Source organism: Panicum hallii, chromosome 7 (assembly GCF_002211085.1).
Source record: "Panicum hallii strain FIL2 chromosome 7, PHallii_v3.1, whole genome shotgun sequence".
Classification (NCBI taxonomy): domain Eukaryota; kingdom Viridiplantae; phylum Streptophyta; class Magnoliopsida; order Poales; family Poaceae; genus Panicum; species Panicum hallii.
The window spans coordinates 28,500,056-28,518,473 of NC_038048.1; the positions used below are offsets into that span (position 1 = coordinate 28,500,056).

The 18,418-nt window shown below is 44.0% G+C and overlaps 1 protein-coding gene across 2 annotated transcripts; it reads right to left on the bottom strand.

Moving 5' to 3' along the window:
* Positions 1–14,839: 14,839 nt before the first annotated feature.
* LOC112901285 lies at positions 14,840–18,025 on the bottom strand. Of its 2 annotated transcripts, none has more exons than XM_025970163.1 (3): positions 17,825–18,025; positions 15,146–15,994; positions 14,840–15,032 (listed from the first exon to the last, which is right to left on the bottom strand). In XM_025970163.1, exons 2-3 carry the CDS (start codon positions 15,663–15,665, stop codon positions 14,977–14,979), a joined length of 576 nt encoding a protein of 191 aa, XP_025825948.1. In that variant the 5' UTR covers positions 15,666–15,994; positions 17,825–18,025; the 3' UTR covers positions 14,840–14,976. Both variants share the same exon structure in this region, with proteins under 2 accessions (XP_025825948.1, XP_025825949.1).
* Positions 18,026–18,418: the final 393 nt, after the last annotated feature.

The window sequence follows — 18,418 nt, forward strand, 5'->3', positions numbered from 1 at the left end:
CTTGCTGTACGAGATGGTATACTTGTACTTTTCCTGAATATGCCTGATAATAGACTTTGGTTCAAATGACATATTCTCTACTATCATCCCGTATATCTCATTTACGATGTATTGCGATGTAAAGTTGCGATGGATCTTCTGCACCCCCGGCAAATGACAAGTGTGCTGAGTGACAATTGAGTATTCCCAATAATCTTTTCATTTACCCTTATAGGCATGCACCCGCCACGGAAAGCCCTCCTTCACACATACCACATCGTACTTATAAGATTTGCACTCGATCGTTTTAAACTCTCGCGTAAGAGAGAGAGACCAACACTTAACAGCTTCCTTCGCCTCTTCAATTGAGTGGTACCTCGCACCCTGGATAATTTCATTCTCCCTGCAATCCGAAGGCACGCTAGATCTGTCATGTACGACAAGATGACTGAAGTCGCTGCTTACCCATTCTTCAGGCACATCATCATCATCATCAGATGAATTGGCATTCATTGCTTCATCCAATTCACGTTCTTCGTCTTGCAGCTGTTCAACAATAAAGGGTATGTTCTCGCCCTCATCAGCCACGCATTAACATGCTGCGGTGCCACCTGCCTCAATGTTTGTTTACTCAAATTCTTCATCAATATTTTCATCCCCGGAGCAGCTTCAATGTTTATCAAAGGGTTCTGGTGCACACTGACAAGGAGTACCAGTGGCCATTGCCAATGACTTGCATTTTACAAATAAGTTAATCAGTCCTCGTTGCTTGCAAGTGGCATCAGCTCCCAGATCAAAGCGTGAGTGGTACGATTTATGACACACTGAACACTCACAGTGTGTGTCGCCTGATTAATCCTTAATCCCCTCATTAACCAGTTGCATAGGGATTCAAATGTCCTCTCGTGCGGTCTGGTAATTCCTCTGACCACACAGTTGAATTCACTTAAATCTACCCCATTCGGCCCATAAATCACATTTCCTTCTCTGTAATATATACTGAAAATACCCTTCTCGGAAGACATATCTGTCAATCATTAATAAACTAGTTATACTACATATTAATACACAACGACCCTAAGTTTCAGCGATTCCCAGATTATATTTTCCAGATTCTAAACTATCCAGAATATAAATTATACTAAAAATAATTGAAAATACTAAAAACTATTCAAAACATAACTACTCTAAGAAATATTTCCTAGATTATAGTTATTTTCAAGTAATTATACGGGTAGAATGAGAATATACCTCCAAATCGACGTGTGAACAGTGTTTCGCCGCTTCCTCTTCTCTCTTCCTCTCCTCCCTTTCTTTTTTTTTTCTGATTTTTGCTGAATAAAATGGAAATTTAGGGGCAGCTGGGGGCTTATATAGCCAGGGGGGACCTCCTGCCCGACCAACGGGCGGGATGCCCCTCGGCACCACCTCCCGCCCTTTGGATGGGCGGGATACCCCCGCAGGGACCTCTTCGCGAATAAGATAACTTTCTTATTTGCGAATAGGCCCTCGGGGAACCTCCCGCCCGCTGGATGGGCGGGAGGTCCTGGGCCCCATGTCTCCTGCCCGATCAACGGGCGGGAGGTACCTATTTTTTGAATTTTTCCCAACCGGCCCCCCTTTTTCGAATTTTATTTTTTTATCTCCCTATTTTAAAAAAAATTGTTGAAATGCCTAATAAAGGAACAGGATATGGTAAGGAACTTCGACACCAATTGGCTGATTTGTGCAGGGAGCCACTTAGGCTATCTAGTGATTGCTGGTGGAAACCGGTCTCCAAGTAAGGACCGTCACAGCCCTAAAAAGGCCAGAACGGCCCCTGCCCTCAAACCTGAACCTTCTCTACTTCTACTCTACCCTTCACTAATTGTTATGTAAAAATAATGAAGGCACAAAACATTACTTAATATTCAATAGTTTCGTATCAGTAAACCTTTATGGGGAGGTGAACCGCCATTACAGGTAATTACAGATGAATATGCCTATGTTCTTGGTTCTAAAATGTTAGTGTAATTACAGGTAACAAGACAACCCTATTTGATTCTAAAATGCCCATTTTGTTGTCGCTCCGGTTTGGTAATATTATTGTAGCCAGATAGGAAAAACTCCACATCTGTGCAGCCCTAATCATTCATTTTTACACCAAAACAAAGGTCTTACCTCTTTATCCACCTGCAGCAGTTTATATATTCATTTCTTCCACAAATATATGTTCAACACAAACTCAATTTTGTAACAGATATGGTGATCATTTAAGCTAGAAGCTGATATCGCCTATCACAATGATAGCAAAAATAAATTGCTATTCATAACAAAAAAAAAGCAAGTGCACATCTTTTTGGTACTTTTAACACTGACATCACTTCACAATCAGGAGCAGATAAAGTGCATAACTGTTGGCATTTCCTAAAGAGGGAAGATTGCTAATTATCTCCAGTACAACAATTAGAAGAGATTTCCATATAGCACTAAGATCTCCTCCATGATAAGAATCTGAATCATTTAACGTTTGCATATCGAATAGGCATTCAAATTATGAGCTTCTTCACACAATTTCTTCCACAAAATCGAACTCCTCAACCCTGTACAAGTGAGTTTTAGTCAACCAGAATAAGAAAGGAGAACTAAATTAAATAATCACTTCTTAAAATTACCCTTTTTGGAAACCCATTGCACAAGAGGGGTTCAATTAGTGAAATGCAGGACGGTTCCTTTAGACATCCATAACTTACATGAATCTCAGACTATAAATGCAATCAGCTATGCATTAAAATTTATCAAACCAATAGTTATCTTGTATCTTGTTCTCTAATGGATCCTCACTTTGCAAATGTGAGCAAAAGGCAGAAATCTATTCCCTTATTGTTTCTGTAGAAGCAAACAGGTTTCACGCAGGACTCCTGGTACCTGTTCAAACAATCATTTAGTTACCGCTCACTAATATTTGAACAAAAAAATGATCCGCTGATCTAAAAGGAGAAAAAAATGGTCAAAAGTATTTGTCAAGGATTCAAATCAAAGAGCAGACCTTCCAACAGAAACCAACATTTAGAATCATGGGAAGGAAAGGACTTTTGCCATCTACAGAGCAAATAAATTGGTCAAAGTATTTATCAAGGAAACAAATGAAAGAGCAAACCTTGCAACAGAAACCAACATTTAGAAGCATGGGGAGGAATGGACCATCATTGCCATGTATGGATATGGTGGCTTTGAGAGAGCCATTGCCTCAACCTTTTTATCCCCAATCCATGCATGGATCATAATCAATTCACTATCTGGCTGTGCATCAAATATGTTCACCATAAAAAATGGTGCAGAAATTACCAAAAACTGTGTAAGGACAAAGATATACAATAGATACATCAATAGCGAAACACAACTAACGTTTGGCCACACTTTAATACTGGGCATTTTGGATGAACTGCTAGGCCTATGAACTGCCCTCTTAACTATCTATTGGCCCATACCTAGTAAAAAACACAACCAGAACTAGAGAGAATAAAGAATTTCTGTAGCAATCTTAACTAGCAGATGAAACTTGGGTGGTAACTCAAGAAAAAATAAATAATTTCCTCTATACAACTGAATTAAACTCAGATAGCACAGCAATCCAGTGATAATGAAATTCAACCTCTGCTAGCAAAATAAATAGTGCAAAGATGTTCAGAAGTGTTTAAACTTGCATAATTGTTCGTTGCGGCTTAATGACCTCTTTGTTAGATTGATCTCCTAGCCCATCGGACCCTAACGGGCCGATGGGCTACCTCACCCACGTGCCCTGATCGGGGGCGCGCCAGCTCAACCCTAACTGGTGGGCCCCCATCGCGCCGCGCTATATAAAAGGAGGTGGGGGCCAGCGGCTCAGATCACGAGGTTCACCGGCCGCCGCCACCCCACCAACAAGTCAACCTACCCAATCTAACTTGAGCGCGGTAAGCGGCGGGAAGCTCCTCCGGCATCGCCCTTGACGCAGCTGCATCGACCCCGAACTCCCGGACGCATCCACGCCGTCGGCCACCGCAACCCTGTACGCCTACGGCCGGACCGCCCCGAGCTCCCCGCGCTGCACCACCATGGCGGGCACGTCTGCATCCGCCGCCGGCCTAGGGCACGAAGGTATACTCCGCGCCCTCCTCTCTCTCTCTCTGTCTCTCTAATTCTCTCTGTCTCTTGATTAAGCCATTAAACAGAGCTTTTCCTAGTCTAATCAATGCGGTAGCAGATACTTAGAATTAACAATGGTATCAGAGGTCCTAGCTATTTGCGTTGATTAGCATTGGAAAATGAAGTAGAAAATAACCCCAAAAAAGATCCCAGAGAACACCCAGTGCAAAACCCGCGAAACCCTGAACCCCTAACCCTAGATCCAAACCCTAGCAACAGAAAACAGAGAAACAGAGGCCGACCAGGGGAGGAGGTACTTTACCTCGGCTTTTGCCGGTTTGCCCACCGCCGGTGAGCCTGCTGCGAGCGGCTCTCGGCCAGATCCGGCGCCACTACGCCGGAACCGAGCCCGACCCGAGCCTTGGCACCGTCGCCCTCGGGCACCACAGAGAGACACCTCGACGGCGACCCGTTCACCTTTCGGTGGACGCGCGCGCCGGCGAGGCGCCTCACGGTGGCGCTGCCACCGCGGCTGCCGCCGCAGCCGCCACCCGCCGGTCGCCGCTCACTCGCGCGCTTGCGTGGGCAGAAGGAGGCGCCGGGGGATCGGGGAGAATGAAATGGATTAGGGTTTGGGGGATCGAACGGCGACGGGGTTTTGTTTCCCCGAAATCGACGCGTAGCTGTCGATCTTGATCGTGCGGCTGCGGTCCTCCCGAGCGTGACCGGGCCTCTTTTGGCCCAGGCGGGGAGGGGAATGCGCGGCCCGGGCCCAGGTTGCCTTGGCCCCGAGCGCAAGCGCCCGCGCGGGGGGTGCGCGAGGGGACGCGGGCCGGGCCTGAGCAGGCCGCGCGCGCGAGAAGGAGCCCGCTGCAAAGATTAAATATTTTTATATGCTTTTGTTTACTTGTCTCGTAATTTTAAATTTAAACCAACGGGATAATTTAAATTTTTCGAAGGCAAATAGATGATTTTTCTGAGTTGTAATATTATTATCTTTTGACCAACGTTAACAAGTGATAATATTACAATTTTACTGAATTACCTTTTATAGATAATTTTCATGTATTATTTCTATTTATGCCCAACGGTATTCAAGATTTAATACAAAAAGAGATTATGCCTCAATTTTAATAGATAATTTTTTATTAATTCTAATTCTGCCCAACGGTGTTTTAGTTTTAATACACAAGGTTATTGCATATTTTATTTTATGACCACCGTCGTATTTATACATATGCAATAAATTTTATTTGACCTTAATTTAATGTTTTCACCGCTTATGGATGTTTTTCAGGAGGAGTATCAATGATGTTTTCCATCAATGATATTCCAATATAAAGGGAGATAATTACAATGAATGGTACAGAAAGCTGGATCTCTATTTCATCATGGGTGAATTGGATTGGGTCCTAGCTACACCGACTCCTACAGAGCCTGTGCTTCCTGAGAGAGAGGACACAGACACAGATGCTTCTTGGAAGCAAACAGAGCTTGCTTATAAGAAAGCAAGAGCAGATTATGAGAGGCTTTATGCAAAATGGTTCCCTGCCAACAAGAAGTGTTTGGCAGTGGTAAAGAACACGATTGAGCCTGCAATTATGGGCTCAATCCCAGATTGTGCCACCGTCATAGAATATCTTGAAAAATTAAAGAACCAATACACTGGTTCTTCAAAGACTTATGCAACCCAGTTAATCAAACAACTGGTTTCAGAAAGATACACTGGCGGTGGCATTAGAGAACACATTCATCGCATGGTCAATCAGAACAACAAGCTTAAGTCATTGGACCTTGCCTTTAAGGAGGATCACATTGTCCATCTGGTTTTTGCTTCGTTGCCAAAAGAATTTGACACTTTTGTTGTCAACTACAACACCCAACCACAAACTTGGGACATAGAAAAGACTATTGCGATGTGTGTTCAGGAGGAGGAAAGGATCAGGTCCACCACTGGAGGATCCTTAAACTATGTGAACAAGAAGAAGCATGCCAACTTCAAAGGCAATTTTTCATCTTCTTCTTTATCCTCCTCTAAAGGTAAAAACTCTCAACAACACAGACCGCAGGAGGGACAGGCTCTAGTAGATAAGGATTAGTGTCTCTACTGCAAAGAGAGGGGTCACTACAAGAAGAACTGTCACAAATACTTAAAGATGATCATGGAGAAAAGAGGTGAGAACGTTATTTCATTTGTAAATGAATCCTTGTATATAGAATATTCAAAATCTACTTGGTGGATTGATTCAGGAGCAACTGTTCATGTTGCAAATTCTTTACAGGGATTCCGTTCGACGAGAACCACTCAAAGAAGCGAAAAGCAAGTTAGAGTGGCGAATGGAGATCAGGCAGACGTTGAAGCAGTAGGAGACGTTCATTTGGAACTCGACACTGGCTTCATTATTGTACTTAGAGATGTTTTATTTGTTCCTTCTTTACACAGAAACTTAATTAGTGTGTCTCGCCTGGATACAGATGGTTATTCTTGTCTATTTGGAGATGGGAAATGCTTGATCGAATGTAATGATACAGTAATTTCTATTGCATTTAGAAAGAATGATCTTTATTTGATATCGTTACGCGAAAGTGTTAATTCCGTATGCGATAACAATGCGAATGTATCCTCGCCTACACTCGCAAATAGAAAACGTAAGAGAACTCACGATACGTCGTCGAAATTATGGCACTGTCGTTTAGGCCATATTTCGAGGGGGAGAATAGAAAGATTAATTAAAAACGAAATTCTTCCTCCATTAGAGTTCTCCGACTTAGAACAATGCATTGAATGCATAAAAGGCAAATTCGTTAAGAAAATAAAGAAAAATGCTAAGAGGAGCACAGGTGTATTGGAAATAATTCACACAGATATCTATGGTCCGTTTAATGTAAAGAGTGTGGATGGTTATGACTCGTTCATAACATTCACAGACGATTATTCCCGTTATGGATATATTTATCCAATTAAAGAAAGATCGGAGGCTTTGGATAAGTTTAAAATATTCAAGGCCGAAGTAGAAAATCAACACGATTTAAAGATTAAAATCGTAAGATCCGATCGTGGAGGGAATACTACGGTCGACATACCCAATATGGCCAAGTTCCAGGACCTTTTGCCAAGTTCCTGATAGAACAAGGCATAGTAGCCCAGTACTCGATGCCGGGCGAGCCTCAGCAGAACGGAGTGGCTGAAAGACGCAATCGCACCCTAATGGATATGGTACGAAGCATGATCAGTTACTCTACGTTGCCAATGAGTTTATGGATGGAGGCCCTGAAAACCGCCATCCACATTCTCAACAGAGTTCCAAGTAAATCGGTGCCGAAAACACCGTATGAGATGTGGACAGGCAGAATACCCTCACTGAATCACCTGCGGGTGTGGGGGAGTCCTGCTGAGGTAAAAGTGTTTAACCCGACCATTGCAAAACTAGATTCGAGAACGGTATCTTGCCATTTATTGGCTATCCAGAAAGGTCAAAGGGTTTTCGTTTCTACTGCCCAGACAGATCGACGAAATTTGTAGAAACAAGGCATGCAATTTTTCTTGAGGATCAAATGATCCGGGGGAGCGGCACAGCAAGGAAAATTGATCTTGAGGAGAAGAGGGTGTACACACCCAATCCCGTGATTCAGGAATCTTTTTTCCCGCTGCTCGTTGTGTCTGCACCACCAGTGCAAGTCACTGCGATGCCGACACCTGTAATGACTCCTTCTGTGGTAACGATGAATGAGGAAGAAGAACCCATTCATCAGGCTCCTGATGAGCCAGTTGCCGCACAAGAAGAGGAGCACCAGCAGCCCCAAATAGATGAGGCACCGCAGGCTCAGGCTCACGGGAGACCTCAAAGAATAAGAAAGCGCGCTATTTCTAATGACTATGAAGTCTATAATAGCGAAGAAATTCAAATGGAGGATGATCCCACTTCATTTGAAGAAGCCATGAGAAGTGAACATTCGTCGAAATGGCTTGACGCTATGGAAGACGAAATAAAATCGATGAGTACCAACAAAGTGTGGGACCTAGAGGAAATTCCTAAAGGAGCCAAACAGTAGGCTGCAAATGGGTCTACAAAACCAAATATGACTCCCAAGGGAATATAGATAAGTTTAAAGCACGACTCGTGGCTAAAGGATACACACAAAGAGAAGGAATTGATTACAACGAGACGTTTTCCCCAGTCTCTTGTGAAGATTCTTTCAGAATCATAATGGCTCTTGTAGCTCATTACGATCTGGAATTACATCAAATGGATGTGAAGACAGCATTCCTTAACGGGGACTTAGATGAAACCGTCTACATGGCACAGCCGAAAGGTTTTGTCGTGGAAGGCAAAGAAAAATTGGGATGCCGTCTGAGGAAATCGATTTATGGGCTAAAGCAAGCTTCAAGACAGTGGTACTTGAAGTTTGATAAGACAATAAAAGAATTCGGGTTTAAAGAAAATGTCGAGGACAATTGCGTTTACGCAAAGTTCAAGAATGGGAAGTACGTCTTCCTAATTTTGTATGTGGACGACATTCTACTGGCAAGTAGTGATGTTAGTCTGCTGCTAGAAACGAAAAAGTTTTTATCCTCGCATTTTGAGATGAAAGATCTCGGTGAAGCAAGATTCATCCTAGGAATCGAGATTCACCGGGACAGATTGAAAGGGGTATTAGGACTGTCGCAAAAGACATATATAGAAAAGGTCCTAAAGAAATTCAACATGCACAAATGCAGTGCCTCACCTGCACCTATAGTTAAGGGCGACAGATATGGGGAATTTCAATGCCCCAAGACTCAATATGAGATCGATCAAATGAAAATGGTACCATATGCTTCCGCTGTGGGAAGCTTACAGTATGCACAAGTGTGCACACGCCCTGACATAGCTTATGTTACCGGGTTGCTTGGCAGATTCCAAAGTAATCCAGGACCAGAACACTGGAAATTGGTAAAGAAAGTTCTGCGCTATTTGCAAGGAACAAAAGGCCTCATGTTAACGTACAGGAGAACAGAATCTCTGCATATCGTAGGATACTCAGATTCCGATTACGCAGGAGATGACAGAAAATCCACGTCAGGATATGTGTTCACCCTAGCTGGGGGAGCAATATCGTGGAAAAGTTGCAAACAAACCGTCACTACATCGTCCACAATGTATGCCGAGTTTGTTGCGTGTTATGAGGCTACAGGGCAGGTGAACTGGCTAAAGAAGTTCGTACCCGGTCTAAGAATGGTTGATAACATATCTAAACCATTACAGTTGTACTACGATAACGAGCCCGCAGTAATGTATGCTCACAACAACAAGACAAGTGGTGCTGCCAAACACATAGATATAAAGTATTATGTTGTGAAAGATAAAGTCCGAGATCAGACTATAAATCTTGAGCATATAAGCACAGTGAAAATGCTTGCGGATCCGCTAACGAAAGGCTTACCACCCAACGTGTTCAAGGAACACGTCGCCGGCATGGGGCTAAGGGACAGCCTGTGATCTTCGGACTACAAGGGCCCAAAAGGTTAAAGAATCCGTTTCTGAATGGAAGCGTGAATTGTGGCTGCTAAATCCATCGACAGATGATCATGACGATGAGGCATGCTCTATACACAAATCTATGACGAAATGCGAAAAAGGTAAAAGTAAAAGAAAAGTACAGGGTGAGATCAAGGGGGAGACTGTTAGATTGATCTCCTAGCCCATCGGACCCTAACGGGCCGATGGGCTACCTCACCCACGCGCCCTGATCGGGGGCGCGCCAGCTCAACCCTAACTGGTGGGCCCCCGTCGCGCCGCGCTATATAAAAGGAGGTGGGGGCCAGCGGCTCGGATCACGAGGTTCACCGGCCGCCGCCACCCCACCAACAAGTCAACCTACCCGATCTAACTTGAGCGCGGTAAGCGGCGGGAAGCTCCTCCGGCATCGCCCTTGACGCAGCTGCATCGACCCCGAACTCCCGGACGCGTCCACGCCGTCGGCCACCGCAACCCTGTACGCCTACGGCCGGACCGCCCCGAGCTCCCCGCGCTGCACCACCATGGCGGGCATGTCTGCATCCACCGCCGGCCTAGGGCACGAAGGTATACTCCGCGCCCTCCTCTCTCTCTCTCTCTGTCTCTCTAATTCTCTCTGTCTCTTGATTAAGCCATTAAACAGAGCTTTTCCTAGTCTAATCCATGCGGTAGCAGATCCTTAGAATTAACACTCTTTACTTCTTTGTTCATTCTCAACAATCAGTAATTCATCAAATATGAAGAACAAAACTAAAATCTGATGCTAACTCTTTTTTTCACAAACACGCAAGAGAGCTGCGTATCTTTGTATTAAGAGAAAAAGGGGCGGTCCAATTACATAGGACAACGCCTCACCTTGGACAAGAGTGAGGGCTGCAAGAATATCGTGTTAAAACTATTACAGAAAAAAGGTGAAACAAAGGACCTGACCACACAAAAAACTGCCATAGGAGAGAGTCATCATTGTACGCCTGAAGTGCCCGCTGCAGATTTGGGGCCACCCCATCAAACACACATGCATTTCTCTGTTTCCATAAAGTCCAAGCTCCAAGAATACATAGGAGTTAAAACCCTTCCTATGCTTCATCTATACTTTCTTCCAAGACCTTCTCCACCATTCTGCAAAAGAGCCAATGCTGCTTCCGGGCGTCAGATGGGCTAAGTTCAGGGGCTGCAGGAGAGAGAACCAGAACTGACGTGCGAAAACACAAGAGCTAAGGATATGTTGAACATTTTTTCATCATCTTGGTCGCAAAGAGGACATCGTTCCGGGTAGGGGAGACCTCTTTTTTGCAGTCGGTCTGCTGTCCAGCAGCGATTTCGAATTGCCAACCAAATGAAGGTTTTGCATTTGCTAGGGGCCCATGAATTCCAAAGCCACTTCAATGGTTCGAAAGAGAAGGAGCCGACAAAGAAGTTCATGTATGCTGATCTTGTAGAATAAAGGCCTGAAGCTTCAAACTTCCAATTATGAATGTCATCCGTGGCATTAAGAACAAAGCCAGATAAGAGGTCCCACTGTTAGAATTTGCCAAAACTTAATATTAGCGGCACGTTATCCAGAATCTTAACATAACCTAGTTCATGACAAATCAATCTAATGCGGAATAAACGGTAATCATTATACCAGCATTAGCAGTAGCAGCAACCATTTACGCCTGATCCGTAGAGGAAGTAGGCGTTCTTGTCGGTGTAGGAGATGCAGCGGCGAATCGGCATCCTCCGGGCGCCAACGGGAGTGCTTGGCCTTCCAAACCCCTCCAATGCCCTTAGCGATCAGACTAGCGGTGGCTAGGGTTTTAGATTGAGATGATTAGATCATTTAGGTGCTAACCACGACCTTATGTTTATAGGCACCTGTGGGGCTGGGGCCAGCCTCTGTAAACAGGCCTAATGGGCCTGCTGATCACAGTCCATTAGGGTTTTATCATTAGGTTTCCTTAATCATATTTAGATGGTTTAAACGTTTCCTTAACAGTGAAGATCACAAATATCTTAACTGAAAATTTATTTCCAACATTCTCCCACTTGATCGAACGGTTAAGGCTAATGTTCGTATCATAATAATGTTCACCCTTAGTAGTAATATAAAGTACCGGACCAATGCGTCGTCAGTAGCTTGATGCACTACTGGGACCCCATTACCCACAGTCTCACTGAAACACCTCGGTAGAATGCTTATTCGTTAGTTGGGAGTTATAATGGCCCTAAAACTAGGACCTAAAGACTATCCACCAAACCCATATTAGTAACGTGCTGCTTAAACACATTCGGTTCGGTGGTAAGCCTTTAGTGAGCGGATCCGCTAACATAGAATTAGTTCTTATGTGCTCAATCTTAATGGTTCGATCCTGGCATCTTTCTTTCACAACACGATACTTAAGGTCAATGTGTTTGGAAGCACCACTTGACTTGTTGTTACTCGAAAAGAATACTGCAGATTGATTATCGTAGTATAACGTTATAGGTTCCGTAATGCTGTCAATTACCTTGAGGCCCGGAATAAAATTCTTAAGCCAAACAGCTTGTCCAGTTGCTTCATAGCATGCCACAAACTCAGCTTGCATCGTCGACGCTGCAACTAAACTTTGCTTAGAGCTTTTCCATGATATAGCTCCACCAGCTAACGTGTAGATATATCCTGATGTAGATTTCCTACTATCCACACATCCAGCAAAGTCAGCATCAGTATAACCCACAACTTCAAGGTTATCTGATCTTCTATATGTGAGCATGAAGTCTTTAGTGCCTTGGTAGTAACATAATGCCTTCTTGACACCAACCCAGTGGACCTTCCCGGGATTTTTCTGATATCTTCCAAACATTCCGGTAGCAAAAGCCAAGTCAGGATGCGTACAGACTTGTGCATACATCAGGCTTCCGACAGCTGAAGCATAAGGTATGTTCTTCATCTCATCTGATTCCAATTGGTTATTAGGACATTGGGCTTCATTAAACTTATCACCCTTCGCTAATGGAATAGGTGTGACCTTACTCTTATCCATATTAAATCTCTTAAGCATTTTCTCAATATATGCCTTTTGAGACAATTCTAGTACTCCTTTGGTCCTATCTCGGTGTATCTCAATGCCCAGAACATAAGAGGCTTCACCAAGATCTTTCATATCAAAATTGGATGAAAGAAATCCCTTTGTCTTATGCAGCATACTCTTATCGCTGCTCGCTAATAGGATATCATCCACATAAAGCACTAGAATTATAAATTTACCACCCTTTATCTTAATGTAGATACAATTATCCACATCATTCTCCTTGAATCCGAATTTCTTAATCACTTGATCGAATTTAAGGTTCCACTGTCTTGACGCTTGCTTAAGCCCGTAAATAGATTTCTCAAGTCTACATCCTAAATGTTCCTTGCCCTTCACAACAAAACCTTCCGGTTGTGCCATGAAGATGGTCTCATCCAAGTCACCATTCAGGAACGCAGTTTTGACATCCATATGATGTAGCTCTAAGTCATAATGAGCTACTAGCGCCATAACGATTCTGAATGAATCTTTCTTAGACACAGGGGAGAAAGTCTCATTATAATCAACCTCTTCCTTTTGTGTAAAACCTTTGGCTACAAGCCTTGCTTTGAATCGTTCGATATTCCCTTTAGAATCATGTTTAGTCTTGTAGACCCATTTACAGCCTACTGGTTTGACTCCATTAGGAATATCTACCAGATCCCAAACATCATTGGAACTCATGGACTTAAGCTCTTCTTCCATGGCCTCAACCCATTTGGCAGAGTTCTCACATGATACTGCCTCTCTAAACGTGTTAGGATCATCCGCTTTCCCAATATCATACATATCTTCACTTAAGTATGTCTCATAATCAGGGAAAACTGTCTGTTTCCTAGCCCGCTGTGATCTTCTTAATGGTTCAACAGGCTGAGGTGCTGGTTGAGGTGCAGCCTGAGGCACCTCGACAGGGTTCTCATCTTCAGCATTAGGCGCCATTTGCTCAGCTTGTTGTTCGCTCGCAGGCTCAGGAGCTACTTCAACAGGCGGAGTAGCGCTAGTACTCTGAATAGGAGGCGTAGTCTGAACAGACGGTGTACTCTGAATGGAAGGAACAAACAGCGGCACTAACTGAGGTGTTACTGTTTCTTGAATTACCGGGATGGGAAGCTCAGCCCGTATTTCTTCAAGATTAATTTCCCTCCTCGGAAAGCTCCCACTGATTCCTGCATCCTCTAGGAATACAGCCTGCCTGGACTCAACGAACTTAGTGAGGCGATCAGGACAGTAGAATCGGTATCCCTTAGACTTATCAGGGTATCCGATGAAATAGCAGCTCACCGTCTTATTATCTAATTTTTTTGCTGTGGATTAAATAACTTAACTTCGGCTGGACAGCCCCACACACGTAGATAATTAACCGATGGTTTCTTCCCAAACCACAACTCATAAGGTGTTTTTGGCACGGATTTGGAAGGAACACGATTTAGTATGTGCGCAGCTGTTTTTAATGCTTCCATCCACAGTTCTACAGACAAAGTAGAATAACTAAGCATGCTACGTACCATGTCCATTAGTGTACGATTACGATGCTCAGCAACTCCGTTTTGCTGTGGTTCGCTTGGTATACTGTACTGGGCCTTTATACCATTCTCTTCAACTTAGCGAATGGTCCGGTTACTTGGCCGAATGAAGCATGTCTCCCATAATATTCACCACCTCGATCCAATCTCACTAATTTAATAGTGACATTATGCTGATTTTCCACTTCAGCTTTGAATATTTTGAATTTATCTAATGACTCGGATCGATCACGAATGGGGTAAATATAATCATAACGAGAGAAGTCATCTGTGAAAGTAATGAAGGAGTCAAAACCATCAACAGACTTTACTAGGAACGGGCCACAAATATCAGTATGAATTATTTCTAATAGGCCCGAACTCCGAGTAGCTCCTTTCTTAATTGTCTTAGTGAATTTCCCCTTAATACAATCAACGCATTGTTGATCTAAGTTTGAGAGATCTAATGAATGGAGTATCTCTTCTCTTATGAGACGCTCAATTCTCCCCCTCGAAATGTGGCCCAAACGACAATGCCACAATTTCGAAGAAGTCTCATCATCACGCTTATGCTTATGCGATACATCATCCACATTCATTGCAGAATAAACATTATCAAGAGAGAGCAAATTAAGATCACCTTGCAAATGAACAAGGCCCACACTTAAATTATGAAATTTAATGTTGCGCACAGAGTTGCCAAACTCACAAATATGTCCCGACTTATCTAAACGCGAAACAGAAATAAGGTTTCTCTTCAAACTGGGAACATAAAGAACATCATGCAAACTAAGGTTGAAGCCGCCTGGTAACTCCAAATCAAAGCTCCCAATGCCTTCAACCTTCACTTCATTGCCATCAGCCACTCTTAGGCTTCGCTCCCCCTCTCTTATAGTTCAGATCAAACTGAATACCTGCAGTGAATTGGAAATGTGCACAGTGGCACCTGAGTCAATCCACCAAGTATTAGGATAAAAATTCACTAAGAACGATTCATCAATAAAAGATACATAATCAGTAATTGTACCTTTGTTCTTAAGCCACTCCTTAAATCCATGGCATTCCTTCTGCTCATGTTTAGGTGACTTGCAGAACTTGCACAACCTCTCATTAGAGGTCTTCTTATGTGACACGGCCTTGCTCTTATGGCCCTTAAACTTTTTCTTATGCTGCCTGCTGCTGCCAGACTCAGCCTGATGCTTAGGAGTGTTGCTCATGCTAACACGCCTAAAGCGCTCGCTGACCATGTTGATAGCATCCTTCATCCTTTCAGCTTTCTGCCTTTCTTCTTCCTCAGCACAGTAGCTAATGAGCTCAGCCATGCTCCAAGTCGCCTTCTGAGTGTTGTAGCTTATTTTGAAGGGACTGTACTGTACTGGCAGAGAAGTCATGATGAAGTGCACCAGAAAACCATCAGAGATAGCCATATCCAGTGTCTTCAGCTTATTTGCCATGTCACACATGCTCATAATGTGCTCCCTGATTCCACTTTGCCCATCATACTGTGAAGTCAGCATCTTCATGATCAGGGTGCTAGCATAAGTCATGTAAGAACTCTTAAAGTTCTACTCCACCTTGGCAAGATATGCCTTGGCGCTCAGATCATTACCATCCTGGTCCTTATCAGGAATAGCACCACAGATGGCCGGAGTGATCGTGTTCTTAATGATCATGTTGGTCATCCTGTCAGATCTCTCCCACTTCTCAATGGCAGTACGATCACCATCGGGATCAGCGGGCTCTGCTGGCTTGTCTTGACGTAAGGCGAGATCATACTCGCACACAGCAATGGCAACATTAACATCTTTATACCTGCTTGGATAGTTGGTGCCATTCAGTGGCTCAATGGATTTCAGGTAGCCCGTCACAGTGTTCACTGAAAATCATGGGAACAATAACTTCATTAAACTTACAATTAAGATGCGCATAAGAAGTATGAAATTAACCCTACGATGGTCTGATTAAAATTATACATAAATTTCAATTTGCATCACCGATGGGGAAAAGAAATGAAATTTATCACTAAAACTCATAATTAAATCAACGATGGTCAGAATTAATTACAAGTGCTCTAAATAAACTTCCCGATGGTTCCATTTAAATAGAGTGCATCTTAATTGCTTATGGTGGATGAACATAATTTTCAGCGAATAAATGCAACTAAAACAGGATTAAAAAACATTTACATAACTCATGGAAATTAATTAACATAATGCTGGTAATAATAAGTGCAACAGAAATAATTAAAACTTTAAACATAACAGCAATTAACTTGAGCTTTAAACATAAGAAACAGTAAATAAAAGACTTCAAACATTAACTGGGCTAAAACTCATAAACAGCCCAAAACATCTCTCTATACGCGCAGCCCAATCTGTGCAATTGGCCCATTTGGCCCATCCCGCGAAAACACTAATGCGGGTGAATCTGGACGCTCCATTCCGATCGGACGGCCAGGAACTCACGGTACCTCACATAAATATATGTGGTCGGAATGAAACCCTAACATACACCCTCACTTCACTTCTTTCTTTTCCCCGGGCACAGCCGCCGCTCAGGCAGAGAGGCAGCGCTGGCGCGTAGGCGGCGCGCAAGCCGCGCGCGGCACAGAGGCCGAGCCGCGCAGGGGCGCGCAGGCTCACGCGCAGGTGAGCTGGCCGGGCGGCGCAGCGGCGCGCGGTTGGCGCGCAGTGGCGGGCGGTGCAGCGCGCAGGGTGCTGCGCAGGCTGCCGCGTGGCCGAGCAGCGCAGTGCAGGTGGCGCGCGCACGGGCTGGCGTAGGCGCAGGCGGAGGTGGCCCAGCAGGGCAGGAGGCGCGCGGGTGCGGGCCGGCCCAACAGCGCGTCACGCAGGGGCCGCGCTGCGCACGGGCGCGCGCCGCCGGTGGGGCCCGGCGGCGCCGCAGGCTGGCGCCCATGTGGCGCGCCCGAGGGGGGCTGCGGCGCGCGGGCGGCACTGGCCGCGGGTGCGCCGGCGCGCAGGAGCTGAGGCGCGCGGGCGGCACTGGGTAGAGTAATTTCTTCTTCAATTTTAAGGTTAGGGTTAGGGTTCATCACGGGATTTAGGATTTTCTTAAATCGATCTAAGATTTGTATTCCCTTTCCTCTCAATGCTTACTTATACATCTTGTTCATGATTTTTAGATCTAATTTTGCGGAAATTAAACATGAACAGAGATCTAATTTGGGAAACAAATTAAGTAGCAGTAAGCCCTAACCTTAATTGCATAGCTAATCATCAATTTTGTCTCGGTTTAACCATGAATTAGAATAAATGTTAAATATTTGCATCTAATCCGAGACACTTAGCATTAACAGATCAAGATTAAACTTAAACTTGACATAAACCGAATTAGATTAGATCTAATCTCGTGATCAGAAATCTAATTAACCATGATTTAGATCTAATCAAGCATGATTAACACAGAAAAGCCTTTCTGCTGGAACTAATTACGTCTAAAACATGAATCAAACTTAACTGTGCAATAGGATCTAATCTGCACAGCACCTTTGTATCTTAAACCGACGAAAAACAGAGGCATAAACATGGCTCAAAAATTGACCGTGCATGACCAGGTTAAGATGGCTCATGATACCGATTGTTAGAATTTGCCAAAACTTAATATTAGCGGCACGTTATCCAGAATCTTAACATAACCTAGTTCATGACAAATCAATCTAATGCGGAATAAATGGTAATCATTATACCAGCATTAGCAGTAGCAGCAGCCATTTACGCCTGATCCGTAGAGGAAGTAGGCGTTCTTGTCGGTGTAGGAGATGTAGCGGCGAATCGGCGTCCTCCGGGCGCCGACGGGAGTGCTTGGCCTTCCAAACCCCTCCAATGCCCTTAGCGATCAGACTAGCGGTGGCTAGGATTTTAGATTGAGATGATTAGGTCATTTAAGTGCTAACCATGACCTTATATTTATAGGCACTGTGGGGCTGGGGGCCAGCCTCTGGAAACAGGACTAATAGGCCTGCTGATCACAGCCCATTAGGGTTTTATCATTAAATTTCCTTAATCACATTTAGATGGTTTAAATGTTTACTTAACAGTGAAGATCACAAATATCTTAACTGAAAATTTATTTCCAACACCCACAGCTCAAGATACTCCGCAAGACCACGCCAGCAGAGAGCACTTCTAATGTCTATCACCCAAGTATGATGCTGCATAGCCTCAAACATCGTTCTTGTTTTCCTTACTTTCAAAGGCACACACTTGAGAACATTTGGAGATAGGTCCTCCATGTAGCCAATGGTCGAACCAAAATAAAGTATTCCGTCCATTGCCAACTG

Excerpts from the sequence above, each read along its gene's own strand:
- LOC112901285 (XM_025970163.1), bottom strand. The coding sequence starts at position 15,665 with ATGACTTATGCTAGCACCCTGATCATGAAGATGCTGACTTCACAGTAT. Across the intron at positions 15,033-15,145 it reads GGAGTGGCTTAAGAACAAAG|GTATTCAGTTTGATCTGAAC; the intron begins GTACAATTACTG and ends AATTCACTGCAG.